This window comes from Nuphar pumila, chromosome 4, assembly GCF_984573655.1.
Source record: "Nuphar pumila chromosome 4, dmNupPumi1.hap1.1, whole genome shotgun sequence".
In the NCBI taxonomy this organism is placed as follows: domain Eukaryota; kingdom Viridiplantae; phylum Streptophyta; class Magnoliopsida; order Nymphaeales; family Nymphaeaceae; genus Nuphar; species Nuphar pumila.
Window position 1 is genome coordinate 36,863,750 of NC_143252.1, and position 21,083 is coordinate 36,884,832.

General features: G+C 38.2%; 1 protein-coding gene across 1 annotated transcript; it reads left to right on the forward strand.

Annotated features, from left to right (window-relative positions):
* Positions 1–8,982: 8,982 nt before the first annotated feature.
* Positions 8,983–15,906, forward strand: LOC149840009 (putative small nuclear ribonucleoprotein F). The gene is made up of 5 exons (XM_090004315.1): positions 8,983–9,081; positions 10,504–10,591; positions 10,704–10,741; positions 10,859–10,923; positions 15,600–15,906. The coding sequence occupies exons 1-5, from the start codon at positions 9,079–9,081 to the stop codon at positions 15,667–15,669; spliced, it is 264 nt and encodes an 87-aa protein (XP_089860441.1). The 5' UTR covers positions 8,983–9,078; the 3' UTR covers positions 15,670–15,906.
* The last annotated feature ends 5,177 nt before the right edge of the window (positions 15,907–21,083 follow it).

Here is a 21,083-nt window from a genome sequence, read left to right on the forward strand (position 1 = left end):
CATTACTTATGAATGTAAACGATTACAATGATTTACAACACTGAAAGTTGAATGCTAAAGCCATAACGATATGTACTAAGGAATACAAAATCTTGCAAAGATCATTACTTAAGAAGGCAAACGATTACTACGATTTACAGTAATGAAAGTTAAATGCGTAAGCGATAACGATTTGTACTAAGGAATACAAAATTCTGCAACGATCATTACTTAAGAATGAAAACGATTACAACAATTTACAGTACTGAAAGATAAATGTTAAAGAGATAATGATTTGTCTAACGAAGAAAAAATCTTGCAGCGATGATTACTTAAGAATGTTAAACATTTCAACGATTTATACTACTGAATGATAAATGCTGAAATGATTGTAAATGATTTTAAACCATTTACCTCATTTAATTGTAGACCATATAAAATGAACTTAGCATTATCTTGCTTTACATTAATTCTAGACCACCAGCTGATCTTTAGGAAAACCACAAATCGTAAGGCAACACTAAGGTCGTAATGCCACAATATGCTCTCACACCAACATAAATATATTAGTAAGACTATAACCTTCAACAATTTTTTCTTTCTACTTTTAAATTTTTTATCAGTCTTTGTGTAATTCACGATAAGACAAATCATTGTACATGTATTGTATCTGAATCATTATATCAGATATTGTCCCAAAGTGATATACACAATGACGTCTGTATCGGTCAAGTTAACTTGATTTGTTCTTTACTAAGTCTAAACATCGTGTCGATTTGTTTATTGTTTCATGCCCGCCATTTTCGAATGTCATTGTATAAATCATGATGAAACATACTGTTCCCTAAGACAAAGCTCATGAAGGAAAACTGCAATAGGACATTCAAACAGATTTAGCTCGATTATTTGATGGGTTTAGGTGAGATGGCTTTATAGATCGTGATAGAATACCTTCTATAAAAAATAAATCACGATCTCTTATATACAACTGATTGCAAGTCAATCGTGATCTCTTATAAAAAATAAATGTGATCACTTTTATTTATGAAGGACGAACATTACACCAATCTATTAAGTGGCACTTGTGTGTTACAATTATTAAAAAAGTAATTAAATAATTAAAGAATGTCATATTACAAAAAATAATTATAGAATTACAACAAAGAATTATAGAATTACAATAAATAATTATCAGGATAAAAATAATCACTATCGTTTATTTTGTGGCACTTAACGACTCATATGGACTATGACATACAAATTGTCTCTTTTTTTTCTTGGTGGATCCTCAGTGGCCTCTTGGTTCCCTCGATCTTATTATAAATACTTGTCATCATCTCTACCAGTGACCGCATTTGTCTTCCCAAATTGCTCACCTCCTTCCGTAAGTCCTTATTCTCCCTCTCCAACATCTCAAACCATGTGCTGGAGACTATGTTCTCTTTTGTGAGTTGTGTCTCCTCCTCATCGTGTATTGTTACTGAGGTAATCGTTATTGTAGCTGAAGGGCGACGATGGACGTGTTTTCTATGCTGGGATGCAATATGATGAGGGACAAGAGGGAGGCATGAGTTCCCAATATTCTCAATCTCCAGATTTTAACGCATGGGTTCCTAATATTTTTGGAAATTGTTGGGATCATACTGTCATTCTTTATAATTATACGCTATGGCATGGACACCTCCTTTGTTTCAGCTATCCAATTGCTCCCTGTAGCGTTCGTGCCAATTCGCGTTCCTGACCCCACCACTATTAATCTTCCTTCTTACTTTCACATGTTGCTTTGGGATACACTGTCCCGAGCCAAATTATAGGAGAACTCGACTACCATGCTGCAACTCGGCTTCATAATTGCTAAACAACCAAATATCACAGTCATACAGTCTCGCACCCTCAGCAACAAGCTCTTAGTCCTCATCCTTCCCATCTCCATACAGTCTTCACACAACCTGTATATTGGAGATTATGGTTTAGGTATAGACGATAATTCATGCTAATGAATGCTAAATATTAAAATTATTTATAATAACGAGTGCTAAATATATTACAACGATTGTTACTAAGAATGCAAATGATTACTATGATTTACAATACTAAAAGATAAATGCTAAAGCGATAATGATTTGTACTAACAAAGATAAATTCCTGCAACGATGATTACTTAAGAATGCTAAATATTTCAACAATTTATACTACCGAATGATAAATGTTGAACCGATTGTAAATGATTTTAAACCATTTACCTCATTTAGTTGCAGACCATCTAAAATGAACTTAGCATTATCCTCCTTGACATTTATTCTAGCCCACCGACCGATCTTTGAAAAACCATAAATCGTAGAGCCACACTAATAATGCAACACGACAATATACTCTCACGCCCAGACCTATAAAAATAATATATTAGTAAGACTACAACCTTCAACGAGCTTAGTGTATAAGTACTAAATATGTAATAAACAAATACCTGAACAAATGGTCAAAACCCCTTGACATTTTTTGTACCCTTACTCGCACGGTAAAGTTGACTGTACAAGTGTGCGAGCATAGCAGCACCTCATGCATAGTTGTCAAGTTTATATAAGTCTTCCAAGAACTGTTGCCATAAGTAACTTATTCTCGAACCAGAACAATCGAAAAATAAAGTAAGACAAAAAAAATAAAGAAGAAAGCCACACATCTCTTGGTCAACTCTTTCAGATGCACATGTCGCGGACCGGCCTTCCCATTTATTACAGAAAGAAGAAACTTTCATCGATGTGGAATTGCTTCTATAAAAAATACATTGACTCCAGTCGTTCATCGACATTGCTAGAAGAACCGTGTATTTTTCTCTTCCATTATAGTTTGAATCCTGTAATAGGACAACACTGCCATGACACCTAAGGCCAGTAATTCACGCCATATCTTCTAGGGTCATGATAATCTCAAAAGAATCAAACTGGAATGTGTTTGTTTGATGGTTTCACTGATTTATCAGGTGAGTCATGATGTTCCAGCACGTTTCAAAAAAATGTTGGTCTAGAAGGCCGTCGAAGTGCATATTTCATAATCGATCATTCTGATATTCACTCAGTTGTCCATACCACGACAGAACTACAGATCACTGACACCTCCCTCCGAGCTTTTTACCCGGCGCTCTATTTCTCTTCTGACCTCCCTATAATACAAAATAACATATTATTTGTATCAATTGTAAATTAGTCTCATTTATAGTTCTACACCTCGTTATAGACTGTAATCGCTATAAATAATAATCATTGCACACACACTATTATAGTAATCGATATCACAGTAATTGTTATACATAATAATACCTATCACAATAAATCATTCATAGTAACCGCTATCACAGTAATCGCTATACATAGTAATCACTGTCACAGTAATACCTATCACAGTAAATCATGACAGACATGATCAATTTATGTACCTTGGTCACAATTTTCTCCTCTTCATCCCCTCCATCCTTCCTCTGCCTTTCTTATTGCTCCGCCACCTCCCACTGCTTTTCTACTTCTTCCATCATTCGCTCCATCGCCTCCCTCCTCTACTTTTCAATTTCTTTAATTCTTTCTCTTTCCTTCTCTTCCTCATACTTTTTCCTTTTCATTCCCTTCTCTTCCTCCTCCTGCTTCTTCGTTTCTCTTTCTTTATCTTTCTCATCCTCTTTCTCCTTTCTTTTCCTCATTCTTCTTCTCCTTTATTTACCTTTTCTTCTCTTCCTCATCCTTCTTCTTCCTTTACCTTTCCTTCTCTTTCTCATCCTGTTGCTTCTTCCTTCGCCTTTCCTCTTCCATCTTCATCATTTGCCTTTCCTTCTCTTCCTCCTTCTTCTTCAATTATCTTTCTCTCTCCTCCTCCTCATTCTTTTTTTGCTTTTCCCTCTCCTCCTCCTTCGCCTCCTTTTTCATTTACCTTATCCGCCTTTGCTTATCAAAATATTCCTACTTCATCAGTTGCCTTTTTTTCTCTTCCTCCTACTTCTTCTTCTTCAATTGCCTTTCCCTCTCCTCCTCCTCCTTATTCTTTTTTTGCCTTTTCCTTTCCTCCTCCTCATTCTTTTTTTGCCTTTCATTCTCCTCCTTCTTTCTTTGCCTTTTTTTCTCCTGCACCTTCTTCCTTTGCCTTTGCTTTTCGTTCTCCTCCTCCTTCTTCCTTTGCTTTTTCTTCTCTTCGTCATCATTCTTCTTATTCTTTATCTTTAGTTCTTTCTCATTCTTCATTTGGTCCTCGGCCTCAATATCTGATGGATAATCCTCCGTATGATACAATTTCAATGCTTTGTCTCTGTCTTTATCATTCTCAATCTTCATTGTATTTTGATACCTTTCATAACACTCATATAGATAGGACTGACAAATAACTTCTCTAATATTCATCCCATAGAATGTCGAGGGATTTCTTGTCTGACGAGCTTTAGACATTGCTAACCTGCACTACACATAAATTTAACCGCATCATTATATGTTACAACCGCTTCCTCAAGTATATAATAATACAAATTATCCCAATCGTTACACAATCACCAACATTACAAATCGTCGCAATATTTGACTTCATAAGTAAACATCGTTGTAAGATTTAGCAAACTTAAGTACAAATCGAGGTAACTTCATAAATACACATCTTTAGTGCTTTAAATGTATAAATCGTTGTTGCTTCAAACTTACAAATCGTTGTATAAATAGCAACCTTCATAAGTATATATTGTTGTAACGTTTGGCTTCATACGTATACATTGTTGTACGATTTATCAAACTTAAGTACAAATCATTGTAGTTTCATTAAATCCTTACTGTTTCAAACGTATAAATCATTGTTGCATTGAACTTATAAATCATTGAAGAAATATAGCTTTTATAAGTACACATCGTTGAAATGTTTGGCCTTCATAAGAATAAATCGTGCTAACTAACTATTTTTTGACGCCCAAAAGGTGGATAAGTATAAATTGATTTGTTTCAGTATGAAAATAGGTGTTATTTAGCATGAATAGTAAAATCAATTGTAAGATTTTGCATTCATATTTACAAATCGATTTGTTTGGATAACGAAACCTTGGTAATACGACAGTGGAAGAGAAACACCCAGAAGATAGACGTAGCCGATGGTGGCAATGATGTTGCCACTGCGTAGACGACGACAAAGGATGCTTTGATGACAGTAGATGACGGAAAATGGTGCTCGAGTGGCAGCAGACAACGAAAAAGGGTGCTCCGACGACAGCAAGCGACGACAAAGGGTGATCCGACGACAACAAAAGATGGTACAATTGCTACTCCGATGGTAGGAGACGACAGCAAAGTTTACGTCATCAAAGGAAGCTCCTGTTATAGCAGGTGGTGCAAAAGTTTACTGCTTAGGGCAAAAATAGAACGTTTGGACTATAAAGAGTTAACATCATTGTCGAACCGGTGTTTCACTTTTTTAGATGGAGGATCTCGAACCGTCATTTCCCTTTTTTTGAATGAAGGACATTTTTGTTATCTTCCAGAACCATTATTTCATGGCAAGAATGGTGGGAAACGGTACTTATGTCTTTGCAATCGCATCAGATTACGATGCTAAGTGATGCTGACAAACATGGGAATACGAGCCACACATGCTTACATACGTGGCGCTCATTGAAACCCCCAAACATGCGATGTAGCTAACGGCAGGAGGGGGGGGGACATATAACCTGCCATGTCTACTTAAAGAATTGGTATGATCATTTATCTCCAAAAATTTGCCGCCAAGATACCTTGCTGCACCCTAAAAAAAGCTGTCTGTCCAAGACTCTTAAAGATAAATCAGGGAGTCGGATCCATAATTGTGATTGTTGTTGTAATCTCAAGCTTTAACTCCATACCTGATTTCCATTGATTTTCCATTAGAGTTCGATCGACAAGCTTCAAAGTTCTGTTTTTTCTTTTTTTTATAGGCAAGTTGGGGTTAGGCAGACCCCTACCAGATATCTCTTAAGCCCCATGTGTCAGAGGGATTCGAACCAGGGCCTTTAGCTTGGTACAGGACCCCACTTAATTACCACATGGGATACCACCTCGGTGGTATAAAATTAAATTCCATATGCTTCCACTTATCCTCAATTCTGATAGGGAATCAGGGAGCGCTTAAGTGTACGTGATGCAGCCAATCACATAATCACATGACAACATTCAATGGGGCCCACAATAGCATATTGCAGGCCCCACGTTAAATGTTGTCATGTGTTTGGCTATGTATAATACTGCCGGCACTCATGGATCTCCTCTCATCAAGGTCGAGTCAAAAGATTTAAACATCTCATTATATCGCTTTTGTGGCACTTATGACCTTCCATTTGTAAAGATCTTATAGGGTCTCCTCTTGGTTGGACTCTCTCTTCCTTAGCCCCACCACTTCTGATCAGGTTCGATGATTTATCACTTGATCTCCATTCAAAGTAGATGATTCAAGATGAACTTTTCCTTCAAAACGAGGAGGGTCACTTGTTTCAGGAAGCTCCTGCAACAAAAACCTTCTCACTCTCTCTTTTCATATTTCCGCCTTCAACTCTCCCTTTCTATCCTAAAGGAGACTTATCTAAGTAATGATAACTCTATTTAATTTTCTCATAATTAGTATACATTAGATTCAAGTTAGGATTGATTTGGATACCAGTTCAGGTTTGGGTGCAAATTGTATAGAACCATTTCGGTCAAGCATGAAAATGTGTGGGTACATACGAAATGGTTTCAGTTATGTGCCAGGTTCATGTTCAATTCACTTTCTGTGTAGAACCATTAGACCTTGTTTGTTTCATGCAACTTACATGAGAAAGTGCTGAGCTGACAACCATAATGTAATCATTTTTCACCGCTAACGAAACAAACATAAAAATCATGGTGCTCAGAAAGTGTCGTGATGACATAAGTGTGCTTCAATTTTCCATCACCTATCACTTTTTGGGGTCGTTTGTTTCATTATCAACAATAAGAAAAGATTTCATGAGAAAGACATCCCATGATCGGAAGGAAAGGCAAAAATGTAGGGATAAATCCATCCGGGGGAGAGTATGGATTTACATAGTAAATGGAGGGTCAAAGTGAAAAAAACTCATGATGACTGTGGACCCCACATAGAGTTGATATGTTTGCTTCACTTGCATATAAAAATGAAGGGTTTCATGTGTAAAACTCCACCTTCATGTGTAAATTGGTTGAAACAAACAACCTCACCCCCTTTATGTGTAAATTCATTCTTATCTCCTCTTTATGAAAGCTTTCACATGTTTTTTTTAGAATTTCGTTTCTGTTAAACTAAAATGAAACAAAAGAGGCCTTAAGGTTGGGTCTTATCTATTTTAGGTCTATATTTTTAATAGTGAGAATCCACATATATTTTAAACACTTTTGGATTTTAAACCCGACCTAAACCCATGAATCTATCAAAAATTCAAAACAGAATTGATTCAGGACAACAGTTCGATTTGGGTATACCCAACCCAGTTGCACCCCTAATTGGAGAAAACTAGGGCTGCAAATGGATCAGACATGGTTGGATATCTGATCCAAGTTTGACATGTTTTTTTCTTTGGATCTGGCTCCTTTAAGTAAAATCCTAATGTGGATTTATATCGGACTGGGATCTATTCAATCAGATCACTTTTCGGTTTGAGTCAGATTCAAATCAGCATTTTAAGTCAGTTCTGGAGTTGATATGAATCAAAATCTGACCCAAATACAAATTTTTTACATGTAAATAGCCTGTTTTGTTTTATTTTTTTTTAATCCAGTATTACCACATGAATTTCAGATTGAGGTTCAATCTATCCTTCTCAGATTTGACTCTGAATCTGGATTCAGATCTACTATTCGAATTTTGGATTCAAATCTGCCCAAACACAAGCAGACCTAGAGAAAACCTACTTCAAGAGTAGGGGTGTCAACAGGTTGGGTTTACCCATACCAAACCCTACAGAGTTAGGGTACGGTGATAAACAAGAAAACCTGATTTAGTCCCTGGTCTGGGCTTGAAGGTACAAGGTACGATTAATACATAGATCCAGGTATAATTTGTGAAATTTTATACCAGACACTCGGGCCCAACCTGAGTTCCAATTAAAGCCCGCAGATTTTCAATGTAAAAATGATAAAAACTATTATTTTACGAGATATGTCTCCGTTCTGGTTCATGTAGTTTTTATCAGATCCGGATATGGTTTTTCTTATGGTGGATCCAATTAGACCAGTGTCAGGACCCGATTCCATTAGGGGTGGCAATCGGGTCGGGTTGGCGGGTCAGAATACCTCAACACGAACATGACCCATTTATTAAACGGGTCGGATGTGACAAACACAAACACGATCCATTTATTAAACGGGTAACCCGACACGACACAGTTAACCCGTTTAATAAACGGGTTGGGTCGACACGACATGATTACACGACATGGCGACCCGTTTATTAAATGGGTCGACACGATAACCGCATAAGCGCACACCGCCACTGGAGAGGAGAGGTCTCGGGCTCTCGGCTGCCGCTGGGTAGGAAGGAGTTAGGTGGGTAACTAAAGTGTAAAGTTAGGAGTTAGGGTTAGATAAGTTAATATATATATATATATATATATATATATATATATATATATATATATATATATATATATATATAAACGGGTTGATGAGTTCGTGTAAACGGGTTGACCCGCCCGTCTAACCCGTTTATTAAACGGGTCAAACGGGTTGGCATACCCTTAACACGAACACGACCCATTTAATAAACGGGTTAGGCGGGTTGACCCGTTTACAACAAGAACCCGTTTAAGCCAAACCCTAACCCGGCTAAGAAGCGGGTTGGCGGGTGGGGTCAGATTTTGCCACCCCTAGATTCCATATCCGAAAATCGGGGCCAGGTCTGGTTCTACCTGGGTCCGAACCAAACCCGACCCGTTGACACCCCGACAGTTGAGTCTTACCGTGAAAATTGGGTCGGGTTTATATCAGCATCTGATCCGATAAATTGGCGCCTTCGGCACCTGACTCCGCGCCTTTTTTGTATTCGGGGAATTTTGGAAACCCTAAGCCCTCGAACTGCATCAGAGCTCGTCTGAAGAGGAGGATCGTCGGAGGCGCAACGATGGTAATTCTTCGCCTCTTCATTTTTCCTCCAATTTATTCCTCTCCCTCGATCAACGTGCTTGTTCTCTCTGTTCCCTGTTTGGCTTCGCTTTTCGTTTGCTTGAATCGCGATTATTTTCGGGATCTTCGTCCTTTTCCTAGTCTCTGATAACTAGCTTTTTCATGAACTTCTAGGGCTTATCGTAGATTGTCCATGATAGGGTGAAGTTCTGGTGTCGCTGATCGTGCTCTTATTTGTTTGTTTGGAGCGTTTCGAGTTCTCATAACTTGAAATTGGTTCCACTATTTTAGTGTTAAGTGAGATTTAAGAAAAGGGAAAAGAAGAGAAACTATGAGTGTTTCGACTTTCGATGCACCCACTTACAGGTCTTCAACGATGAACCCACTTATCCCCAGAATTCGGATAAGTTGGAAAAATTGCTTGCGATTTTGCCGTGCGATTTACCCAACTTATCCTGCTTTTTTTGGGAAAGTAGGCGCATCCAAACAGACACCCGGGGAGGAAGTCTATTTTCGTTAATCGAAGGGGAAACAACATTCCTTGAGACGACAGTGGAGGGGGGGTGTTTTGTGCTTTCTTTAGATCGATTTCAGTAAAAAGAGGTAGAATGCAGCTTCATTTGCCTCAGAGGTGGTTCCTTACTTTTGCTTATGCTTGATTGACCTAATGAGAATCGAAGTAAGGAATAAAATTACCTTTTAATTATAACAATGACATGTATATCTTTTTTTGAGACCATTCGATGCTATACCATTTATTTTTGCTGTCGATTTTCAAGTTTTCTTTTTTGTCTTTTTTTTTTTGGATCAATAAGAATGGATGCTTATCAATATGTTGCACAAGCATTTTTTTGTGGTAGAATTGTTTAGAGATTTGATGTTGGTTGCTCTTAGTTCTCAAGACGTATTGTTGAGTTCTAGACTCGTACATCATCTTAGGGTGTATAAATCAGAATTACAGAAACGTGTTTGAATTCTCCACCAGTTAGTCACCACAAAGGCCCATGTTCTTGTTGCAATGTTTATGGGATCACAGGATCTCTGAAAATTTCCTGGAAACAGAGCATGTGTTGGTGACATCCGTCTATCTTAATAACATAGCTATCATCAATACGAGTGATAAACAGTATTTGTAATTAATCTTACCTCGACAAGGGATTCTCTTCGTTTTTTCGAAATTTGGGACTTCCAAGGATCCTTGATCAGAAGGTTTCTCTTTCTCAGATCAGTTTCAACTTATTAACGGTCATGAGTTTTCTGCTCCATTCTTCATATTTATCGTCCATTTATTTTTCTCATCGTCACATGATAAAATAGTTTTAACAGGCTTTACCTGTTCGTTCATGTTGGCTGCATCAATATTTGTTTGTGGCTTCCATATTTTAATCTTTGGCCATTGAGTTAACAACTGTAGTTGATGCAGGCTGTGCCAGTTAATCCGAAACCCTTTTTGAACAATCTTACAGGGAAACCCATCATAGTGAAGCTAAAGTGGGGGATGGAATACCAAGGTGACTCCTGTTGATTTTCAGTGTTTTTATTATAGTCAGTGGCATGAATATGCTTATGGTAACAGAATGAGCTAACATTGTTTAACTTGATTTTTGTTTTGCCCTTTATCAGGCTATCTTGCTTCAGTAGACTCTTACATGAATTTACAGGTATTATTGGCATTCATCATTTTTCCTGCTCAAGAATCCTGCTGCATCTTCTGTGTCGCTGGCTAGTTTATACCTTTAGACTTGAAATGTTCTCATATGCTAACTCGCTATGTGCAGCTAGCTAATGCCGAGGAGATAATTGATGGGCAGAATGCAGGTCAGCTTGGTGAGATTCTCATCAGGTGGGTCTATTCCAAGTGAAGTTTTCCTTTTCTTTTATAATCAAGCTCAGAGGTAGCCCCTGGAGGAGTTGAAATCTGGTGTTAAGTTGATTCTTTAGTTCTTGCTGAATCTTGGAGATATCTTGTCTCTCAGACATGCATGTGTGTGTGTTGGGTATATAGATATCCGCTGCTTAAAAACATCATGATATCAGCATAGTATCACCATGATACTATTATGATATTTTTCTAGTTATTTAAGCTTTTTTTTATATTCAGTTATTTTATGATTCATTATTTTTCCTATGTTCTTTTTTTTCATTTTCTTTTACACTTGAAAAAAGAAAAACCTATGCCTTCAAAATAAGATTCTATCTAAGAAACATCATAAAACTAGTCCCTGAAAATAAGATAAATAATTTGGGTCGGTTGTGACTTGCTTAAACATTAACACATGGTGGTAGCTTCTTCCCTCCCCCATCATGGAATGTGTTTCAGGTTTTACTCCCATGTATGCATTTCACGGTAACAGTTATTTGGATTTTAATTGATGTCTGGAAATAGGCTGCCAACATCTATTTACTTACTGAAAAATTCTGGTTAATGTAATCTAAGGGCTGATTCATCCTGTCATGATGCTGATTAGCAAACATTTTGGCCGTTTCTAGACTTTCATGTTCTCTACCTTGAAAGAGTGTGGAAGATACTACTGTTTGTCAAGAGATACCCATCCTTATCATACATCTTTGCTGTTACTGCTTACTACCCTTTGGAGGTGTTTGAACTTTGGCCTTCAGTTGTCCTTGGGGATGGGAAAACAATTATGGCATCAGTTGGGAGAGTGTCACACACAACTTCTTTCCAAAGCAATTGCGACTAAACTTTCCATCAGTAGAAATGTTGTCATTATTGTGCTTCTCTAAATGCTTTCTATGTCCATTGGGATTTAGGACATGTCAACACGGCTATCCACATTGCTTTTGTTTTTTAGAATGCCAACTTGGTGTTATCTCTTATGCCATACGGTAGTAAACAATGGTGTCATATTACTGTTGGTGATCGTTAATGAACTGATCAAATGCATCAACTATCGGAAGCTATGTCACATGGGTGCGGCACTTTAAAAAACCTTGGGTGCGGGGGTGCAACAGGGAAAAAATGTAAAAAATTATATAAGTATATATAATTTTAAAATTTTAACAATTAACATTGTCATAATTTAATAGTTAACATTGTCATAATATCATTCATCATGCATGCAATATATCAACCTAAGTATCAATCAAATAAGTAAAGCAATTACATAAATCAACCTAAATATCAATCAAATAAGTAAAGCAGAAAAGAACTAAATTAGATACCAAAAGTATATCCTACAATGTATATGACGATGAAGTAATGGATCTTAATAATTTTCTTCTTCATCAAATGCATCCTTAGAAGGAATACTGGGCTCAGATAAATCCATGTTTGTCATGTTGAAATCATGCTCTCCCTCGAAGTCACACTCTTCTGGGTTTACGTCCCAAAATTTGGATGTTTCTTGTCTGCGTTACAAACCTAATTTGAAAATGTTAAATACATTACAAGTATATTTAAATGAAAAACTAAGAAATAATCAAATAACTAAGAGAGCAAATTAGTACTTATATTCATCATTGGTTCGCGAAAGTAGTCGAAGATTTGAATGAACGTATACTAAATCTTCTGCACGCTTGCTGGTGAGTTTGTTTCTCTTTATGTCGTGGATTTGAGAATATGTGCTCCAATTTCTTTTACAACAAGATGAACTAGCAGACTGCGATAACAATCTTAATGCAAGACGTTGGAGAAGAGGTGTTTCTGATCCAAATGTTGACCATGTGATAGAAACTATATTATCCTCCTCTCTCGCGAATAATGCAGATCCATATAATCTCGAAGATGAAAATTTTTCAAACTCTTGTGTGACTTGATTTAGAAGATATGCTTCTGGAAAAAGTCTTATTATACACATATTTCTATGTCTTGATAACTCTGGGTCTAAATTTGGAGTGACACGACCAATACTGCCTGCTTGCCACTTATTTGCATAATATTTTGGATTAAGAGAATGTGCCATGCAATCCAAATGAGTGTTGCTCTTATTCCATCTTCTGACTAAAATTGAATGAATATGGTTAAAATTTTTTGAATCATCCAATGCAGGATTTTTTTCTTCATGCTTGAAACTACAACTTGTATTTTTTCAATTATATTATCCCACATTTCATAAACTCTATGAAGCATGTGCTCATCCTTATCAACTTCTCTTAACATTTCCCAAATAGGTTGCGTAAATTGGAGGAAGGATATCACTTTGTCTCAAAACTCATCATCAATAATGAAAATCTTAATTTCTTGAGCCTTGACATCATCATCAACACAATAGAATGTCCAATTTTCATCAGTCACAAGCTAACCAAATCATTCTTCACTTTTTTAATCTTCTTCAACATCACAATGATAGACGCAAAACGTGTTTCAACGACCTTTAACAATTTTAGGCTAGAATGCCTATTAAATATAACATTAGCATGATGGTGGTTAACAACAAAATTCCTAATGCTTTTGACATTTCTTTTTAAATCTTCAATCCATGAACATAAAGCATATGCTTGTGAACTTTCTTCTTTTTTAGGGTTGCAGCTACTCTTTAGTGCCAGATTTAAGCTGTGTGCTACTAAGGGAGTCCAAAAAATATGAGGGTACTCACTCTCCACACTCAACGCTGTACTTTTAAAAACATGGACCGTTGTCTGTAATGATTTGTACTATTTTCTGATCACCCACTTCTTTTGTGACTTCTATAAACAACTCCTTCAAATACTCTGCATTTTTATATTCCCCAGATGCATCAACTGCTTTCAAGAATATTGGGCCACTGAGCGAATAAGCAATGAAATTGATCAGTGGACGCCTTTGAATATCTGTCCATTCATAAGAAACATAGAAACTCCATTTTACTCCCATGAATATTTTTTAATCTCCAACAACCTCTCCACATTTGCCCTCTCTTCTGTAAGAAGTGTGGTTCGTAGTTTTTCTGAGCTTGGAGGTACATAGCCACTCAAATTACAATTTGCCAAAGATGTTACTAAATCCTTCCAATAAGGATTTCTAGCCGCATTAAATGAGTGAACTATAATAAAAATACCTCTACTTTTCTATCTATATCCTCCCTTCCATATATATTGAATATTGCTTGTATCATTTCTCTACCTCCTACATTGACTTTTTTTTTTCATCATCTTCTTGGTGGCTTCCAAATGGAACACATGAATCACTCATTATCTTTCCCTTTTCATATTCTTCTTGTATTTTCTTGTATTTTCTTCGCATTGCCTCATCAACTTTTTTGGCATCCTGAAATGTCATGTCCTGGTATCTTCAACAAATGAGCCTTCACTCCTGTGTAAGACCCAACAAAATCTCTTTCAAAGAGCTTTTATCGAAATCTCTTGTTTCCACCACCTCCTTTAATTTTTGCAAGCTTATCTACATGTACCCATAGTGGCCCCACACCATTACTCCCATTGCAACTATCAACAAAACTAACAACAGAATTCACACGTGGGGATGAGGATGACGCTAGTCCTTTCCCTTTATCCGTCATTTTTGTCCTGAAAACACACACAAAAAAATTATATTAAAATCAATTATGCAGACAATCAAGATTTATAATATTGAGTCCAGCTCTCGGCTCACAAAGGAGGGTTGAGGGATAGGATCGGTCTGTTAGGCCGAGCCTAGCTCCCGGCTTGTCTAGGGAAAACGAGGAGGAAGGGGGGAAGGGTTGGGGCCTCGCCCCACCCCTGACTCTCGAAAAAACAGAGAGCAGGGAGGAGCTCACCCCCCTCCCCTGCGAAAACAGGGAAGCAGGGAGGGGGGCTCGACCCCTCCTTTGTCGAAAACAGGGAAGTAGGGAGGGGCTCGACCCCTCCCCTGAAATCAGAGGGAGCAGGGAGGCTCGGCCCCTCAGTTGCCGACAACAGGGAAGCAGGGAGGGCCTCGGCCCCTCCCCTGAATAAGAGGGAGCAGGGGGGGGGGGAGGGTTGGGAAAAGATCAGAAGAAGGAAGGGGACGAGGGAGAGGTTACCTGAGAGAAGAGGAGGTGGCTTCGGGCGTCGTCGGGGTTGCGGGTGGGGTTCACGTCGGCGATCGCCGGAGGTCTACGACGAGGGAGAGGAGGAGGTGGCGTTGGGCTCTCCTGAGAGACATCGGGAGGAGAGGAGGTGAGCGAGAGAGTAGAGTTGCGCAAGAGAGGAAAGGAGAGGAGCAATCTCGCATTTCAGAATTAGCATCCTTCACCAGTTCCATTTGAAAAAAAGGCACTCTTCACCTGTGGAAGTGGTTGATGCTCATTGTGGCTTGAGGGATGCCTTCTTAGCCTACAGAGCCAACACTGATGTAGATTGGATTGGTAGCACTTGATTAGGCTTCCCTTGTGAAAGGGCAACTTTTACACCCATACTTCTGCTTTCTCTTATCCTTTCTCTATTGTTTTACTCCTTCATTTACCAACCATACTTTTCTACCATTGGCTTCTTGAAAGAAAGCTCTTGGGAGTTGCTTGAAAAAAAAAGTGTTCATATTAATACATATAAATTGTTTTGTTTGTTTTCATTGTATTGGAAGCAGGGTCATTAAGTTTATTCGGAACTTTTTGTCAATTGCAGATGCAATAATGTTCTCTATATTCGTGGTGTACCCGAAGATGAAGATATGGAAAATGCTGGGGGTGGCTGACAATCATTAGATTTAGTGACTGGTAGCTCATTTTGCATTGTGTTACTCCTTTCTGACTCTATATCTGTCAGTGCTCGAAAGATATTTCTCTTACGCATTTCTGCTAATCTTCATGCTTGTTTTAAGCTACTGATGACTCGGGCTTAGGGTTCATATGACGGTGACAAATTGGAATGGCTGTACATTATATAACTGTGTGTTGTTTCTGGTCCTAAACTCAATTTTCTTTTTCCTCTAGTTACAAGCTGGAACGAAGAAAATCAAATATAGAAAAAAGCATAACATTTTGACTTAATCTTTATGCATATTTGAAATACTAAAACCATGAAAAATTTCAGTTTTTCTTTTTGGGAAATGTCTACTTTGAAACAAGCATACTACCAAAAACACTTTGCTAAAAGGCATTGTATCATTTCTCAAGCTTTACAATTGTCTGGTTCATGAAGTATTTTTGTCTTTCTGTAATTATTCAGTTGTATGTTGCTGAAAGAGTATGTCGTTTGATTTTTTTTCTATAATTGCATTGTGTGATTATTTAAATATTTAAAGTTTTAAATGCTTATATGGTTATTTGATTGAACGTGCTCTTTTTTTTCCCCGGAAACATTGCAAAAAGAAAAAAGTATTAATTCTACAGTATCATATCTTTCCATGTGGCATTTCAAAATGTTCGCATGGGAATACCCTGAGAGGGTGTTTGATTCACTGAGCGTCCGGACCGCGTTTGTCTCTAGTGGTCATGCATTTGAAATGCACGGGCACTTGGGACATAATGCGTCCTGTGCCACGCATTATAACACTTTAGTTCAGGAGCGTCTGGACAGCGCTTGTCCATCGAATCAAATGCTGCCTGAAGGTAAAAATGATTTAGGGCATTTAGTTTTTGTGTTAAACATCTTCCAGAAACCAAGTTGATAAATCCAACTTGAGATGAAACATCACACAGTTGGGAGTTGGGCCATGAATCGGGTCGGTAAAGAATTGTGGTTGATGCACTCTTCTGTGTTTAACAACACCCTTTTTTGTTGCAGAGGTTTGGGTATGGATTAGTGGGCCCCTCTTTGGATATGCCTTGAGTCTTACTAAAGCAGTGGAGTGGAAACGGGGAAAGGGAATTGAGAAATTTGACTGTACCTTTCCAGGCAGTGCTAGTAGTTGGGGTGTTTCCAATGGGTAGGGTAAGCTGTAGTCGTAATTGCGCTTTACCAGCCATGAGGGTTCAACAAAGTGCACCAAACGGGAAATGAAAAGGGTAAGTGCTCATGTTTACTAGGGAGTTGAATTCGTTCAATTCTCTGGATATAAAACTACTCAATCACTTACCTGGAAGTCTGATCTTTACTTGGTAAATTATTGGTCATGCTGTAGTATCTCAGAGAGGAGAGGAGAAAAAGGGCTGTCCATCTACCAAAATAAGGTGGATGATGGCCTAAAGCCTGTTTCGTTTCACTCAAGTTCGACATAAATTGCCTGTTGGAGGAAAATAGTTCGTATTTATAGGAAAATCTTTCATATTAACCCTGTTCATGAGTATCGCAGTGACAAGAAAAACGCTGCAGCTGCGGCGTGTATGTTTGTAAAAAATCTCTCCAAATTTTCCTTCAAATATACCCCTAATTTCTGTGAATAGCAGCATGATGTAATGGGAACTTCATTTTTTTGGATCCTATCATGAGTGGAAATACAGTCACTGCTGTTTGAGGTGATGGGTCAAAATAAATTTTTTTTTTCGACAGACAGCTGGGGTTTGGTAGACCTCTACCAGTTATACAACCATACCATTTGGGGTTCAAGCTTGCAACGTCCCACCACAAGGTGACGTGCACTAACTGCTCCTGCCATACAAGCGGAGCCCCCCTTGGTGATGGGGGCAAAATACTTAAGCCACACAAAACAAAGAAATTTTTAGGTGCAGCGATTTTATGTGTAAAACACAAATTGTGTACTTTACAAAATACTTGGGCTCGATCACTGGATCTGCTCCTTCATCAAAGTGGCTTTTCATGAGACTTACCATCTCCTCTAGGGAGACATATAGGTGGTGAACAAGGTCCAAGCACCTGTCCACAACATCCCTCGAGGCCCAAGGATTCCTTTTCTACTTAAGCTCTGCTTGGGATGAACTGCAAATCAACCCTGGATCGTTTCCTGTGACAGATGACACCAATCTCGTGGACAATTGACAGTTGGTTCCTTTTGCTTCATGTTAGGTGGCAAAGAAGTTGTACAGCCTTGAACCATGCATGTGCATGTGGTTAGGTCATATCAAGCGTCACCAACGGGTGCTCCTCATGGTTGATAAGAGCTTTACGTCTCCCTGTGGTAGGACATTGCAGGTTCAAAACCCAGTGGTACGTTGAATAACTGGTGAGGTCTACCTAACCCCAGCTTGCCTTGAAAAAGGTCAGATCATGCGTTCCTGGTGTTATACTCGTGTGATAAAAGCCAACGGCCATTTCCCATTATCTTCAACCCTGATTTGGATGACGTGCTGTCAGTGGCAAGTATATCTTTAAGGCCATTCAAGTCCTTTTTTTGTTGTTGTCGTTGCTTGGTTGCAGCCTTCTCTGCGATGACAACAATCAAGCCAAACAATGTGAAACAGTAGAAGGGTGGTATCTGAAGCTTAGAAGAAACCAAGTTGGCAACAAGTTGGTGGTGACAAACAAGCTTCTCTTAGTTGGCTTTGTCCAATGTGGCCGTCCTACTAGTTTTTTTTTTATGACGAGAAACCCTCGCTGAAGCTAAGAAAACTCTGGGTAGGGCCTCATGACCACCCCGCCTTACGTTACCCACCTCTGAAAGCTATGAACACACCTGTACAGCAGCAGGGTTTGATCTGGTACCTTCATCTCAGCACCCTCACAGCCACCCTGCTTGTCAGCCGACCCCAGTGGTGTGGGACACCTGCTTTAGTGTTGGTGATTTGGACTTTCTGTGTGTGTGTGAGAGAGAGAGCTTTACCTAGACCTAGTTCAGGATGTAGTTGGCTTGGCTCAGTCACTAGATACGGGTGTGGTCAATGGACCAAACAAATTGTACAAAATGAGCCAGACTGGGGTGAATGGAAAATCCCTTGACAGGTTGAGACAGATATGATGAGCCCGTCCTAGAGGTATCAGCTTTTGAAAATGTATATGGTTTAGATCCTTTCGTAGAGTCCATACCTTCACAGATAACATGGCCGGTGGTAAATTATGTTTGGATATCCCCACTTATTCAGAAAAGTGAGATAAGCTGGTAAATTGGAATTTTCTTTTACAATTCAAATTTCTAAACTTATCCAACATTTCAAGATAAATGGATGCATCCAAACACCCCATAAGAAGGACAGATTGATAAAATCTTGTTGTCCATGATCCATCCCACGAGCTTATCCAATATCAAACACAAGCACTGGTTAGGTAATCATCATCATGCTGAAAATATCCCAAGGATAACTGCAAGGTTACGTCCTAATGGTTGGATGACAATTTAAAAAAGAGAGAGGATCTGGTCAGAGACATCTCTAACGGTAACACTGTCACAGTCCCCTTGGATGCCATTCATCTTAAAAAATGAAGGACAATCCTCAAATGGTAAATAAGGCTCATTGTGAGCCATTCATTTTAAACCATTCAGACGCCGTCCATCTGGAACACGAATGACATCGAGAAAAAAGTGGGGTACATCCAAGTGATGGGCGTCTCATCCGTACAGGTTTGGATGCCGTTCATCATGAGATCAATGGCATCCAAAGGAACTCTGATGGTATTACACTGACATGATCCCGTCTCTTTTAAAAAAGGTTAAGACAGTAAAACCATATTGTGAAAACATATCAGACACTGACCATTCTACTGCAAAATTGTTCATACTGTACCCAATAAGCATATATATATATATATACTGAACGCAATGATTGAGAAATTTTGGCGTCCATGTCCATCTAATTCATATCCAGAGGGTTACTTAATTAATTTATTTTTTTTATTCCTTTGTTTTTCTATATAAGACTTTGTTCTTCAAAACTAATTAATTGATGCACGCCAGCGAAAATACTATTTCTTTATGGTGCTTTTATATTTAGTACCAATAATTGACACTCTTAAAATATCTACTATGGTTCTTCTTTAGGCTTATTTTTGTGTGTGATATCATGTATATTACAGTTCTACTGCTGGGCGGTTCCTCTCCGGCTTGTTTCTTGCACAACTAGGCTTGGGACTCATTTATGTGCATGGAGCTGTAAAGAGAACCAAATGAACTCAGCTCAGCCCTGAATCATTCCCATTGATTCTAAACTGGGGCTTCAAATGAGTTCCACTCATCCCGGTCTTCTAAACCATTGATTTTTGAATAGCCAAAAAATCCTGCACACAAGTAGGATTTTGGCAATTTAAATGTCAATCTTCACTAAATGAATGTCGTAGATCACATTTATTGAATCAAAATCAGACTCAATAAATGTGATCTATGACATTCATTTAGTGAAGATTGACATTTAAATTGCCGAAATCCGACTTGTGTGCAGGATTTTTTGGTGATTAAAAAATCAATGGTTAAACAAACACAAAATATTGTGATTTAAAAAATCATATTATTTTGTTAAAAAAATACAATCTAAGGGTCGATTCTTATTAAATTGACCATGTTGAATCCATCTATAAGGTTAGATTTGATAAAAAAAAACTCGCATCATAAGATTTAAGAAGGACATGAAGATTGGGAATGCCGTAGGGGATGAGTGGAACTAGACTCATGGGATTTGCTTTCAGTCCACTTGGAACTGAACTTTATGTGATACCCAGCTAGCCTAACTCCCCTGGTTGACTCTACTTGACTCAGATGAACTATCTGCATTGATCAAATCAGACATTGGGGATTTGCCTTGGAGCTGATTTTCCTAAAGCCAAATGCTCGACTTTGGTTGCCCAAGTCTTCACAGTGCCAATCCTGCTCTTGACCGAGTTCTAGGCAGGGTTATATGTTGGCTTAGTAGTCGACCCCACTAGGCTTTCATTATCTAAAGTTGTAGCATAAAACCAACTAGTCTCTCCTTATTAATCACAATGACAATTGGATAATTCTGCACTGGTCATCCTACGTACTATATTCTTGCTCACTAATGTGTGACTAATTACAATGAAATGGATCCGGTTCTTCCTGTTGTGAATCTCTCTCCTAGGTCATAACGAGCTCGGTTCACTCAATTCCTATGTCATCCCTCATCTTCATACCCTTTTTAAATCTTATGATGCAAGTTGTTTTTTTTTTTTTATCAAATCTGACTTTATAGATGGATTCAGCACGGTCATTTTGATAAGAATCGACCCCTGAATGTTTTTTTTTTTTTTTATGAAAAATATGTTTTTTAAATCACAAAATTTTCTGTTTTGTGAACCGTTGATTTTTGAATCACCAAAAAATCTTAC

What these genes read in the sequence shown, in the direction of transcription:
- LOC149840009 (XM_090004315.1), top strand. An exon ending in ACTCTTACATGAATTTACAG is followed by an intron (nt 10,742 to 10,858) that starts GTATTATTGGCA and finishes CGCTATGTGCAG; the next exon opens with CTAGCTAATGCCGAGGAGAT. An exon ending in CTTGGTGAGATTCTCATCAG is followed by an intron (nt 10,924 to 15,599) that starts GTGGGTCTATTC and finishes TGTCAATTGCAG; the next exon opens with ATGCAATAATGTTCTCTATA.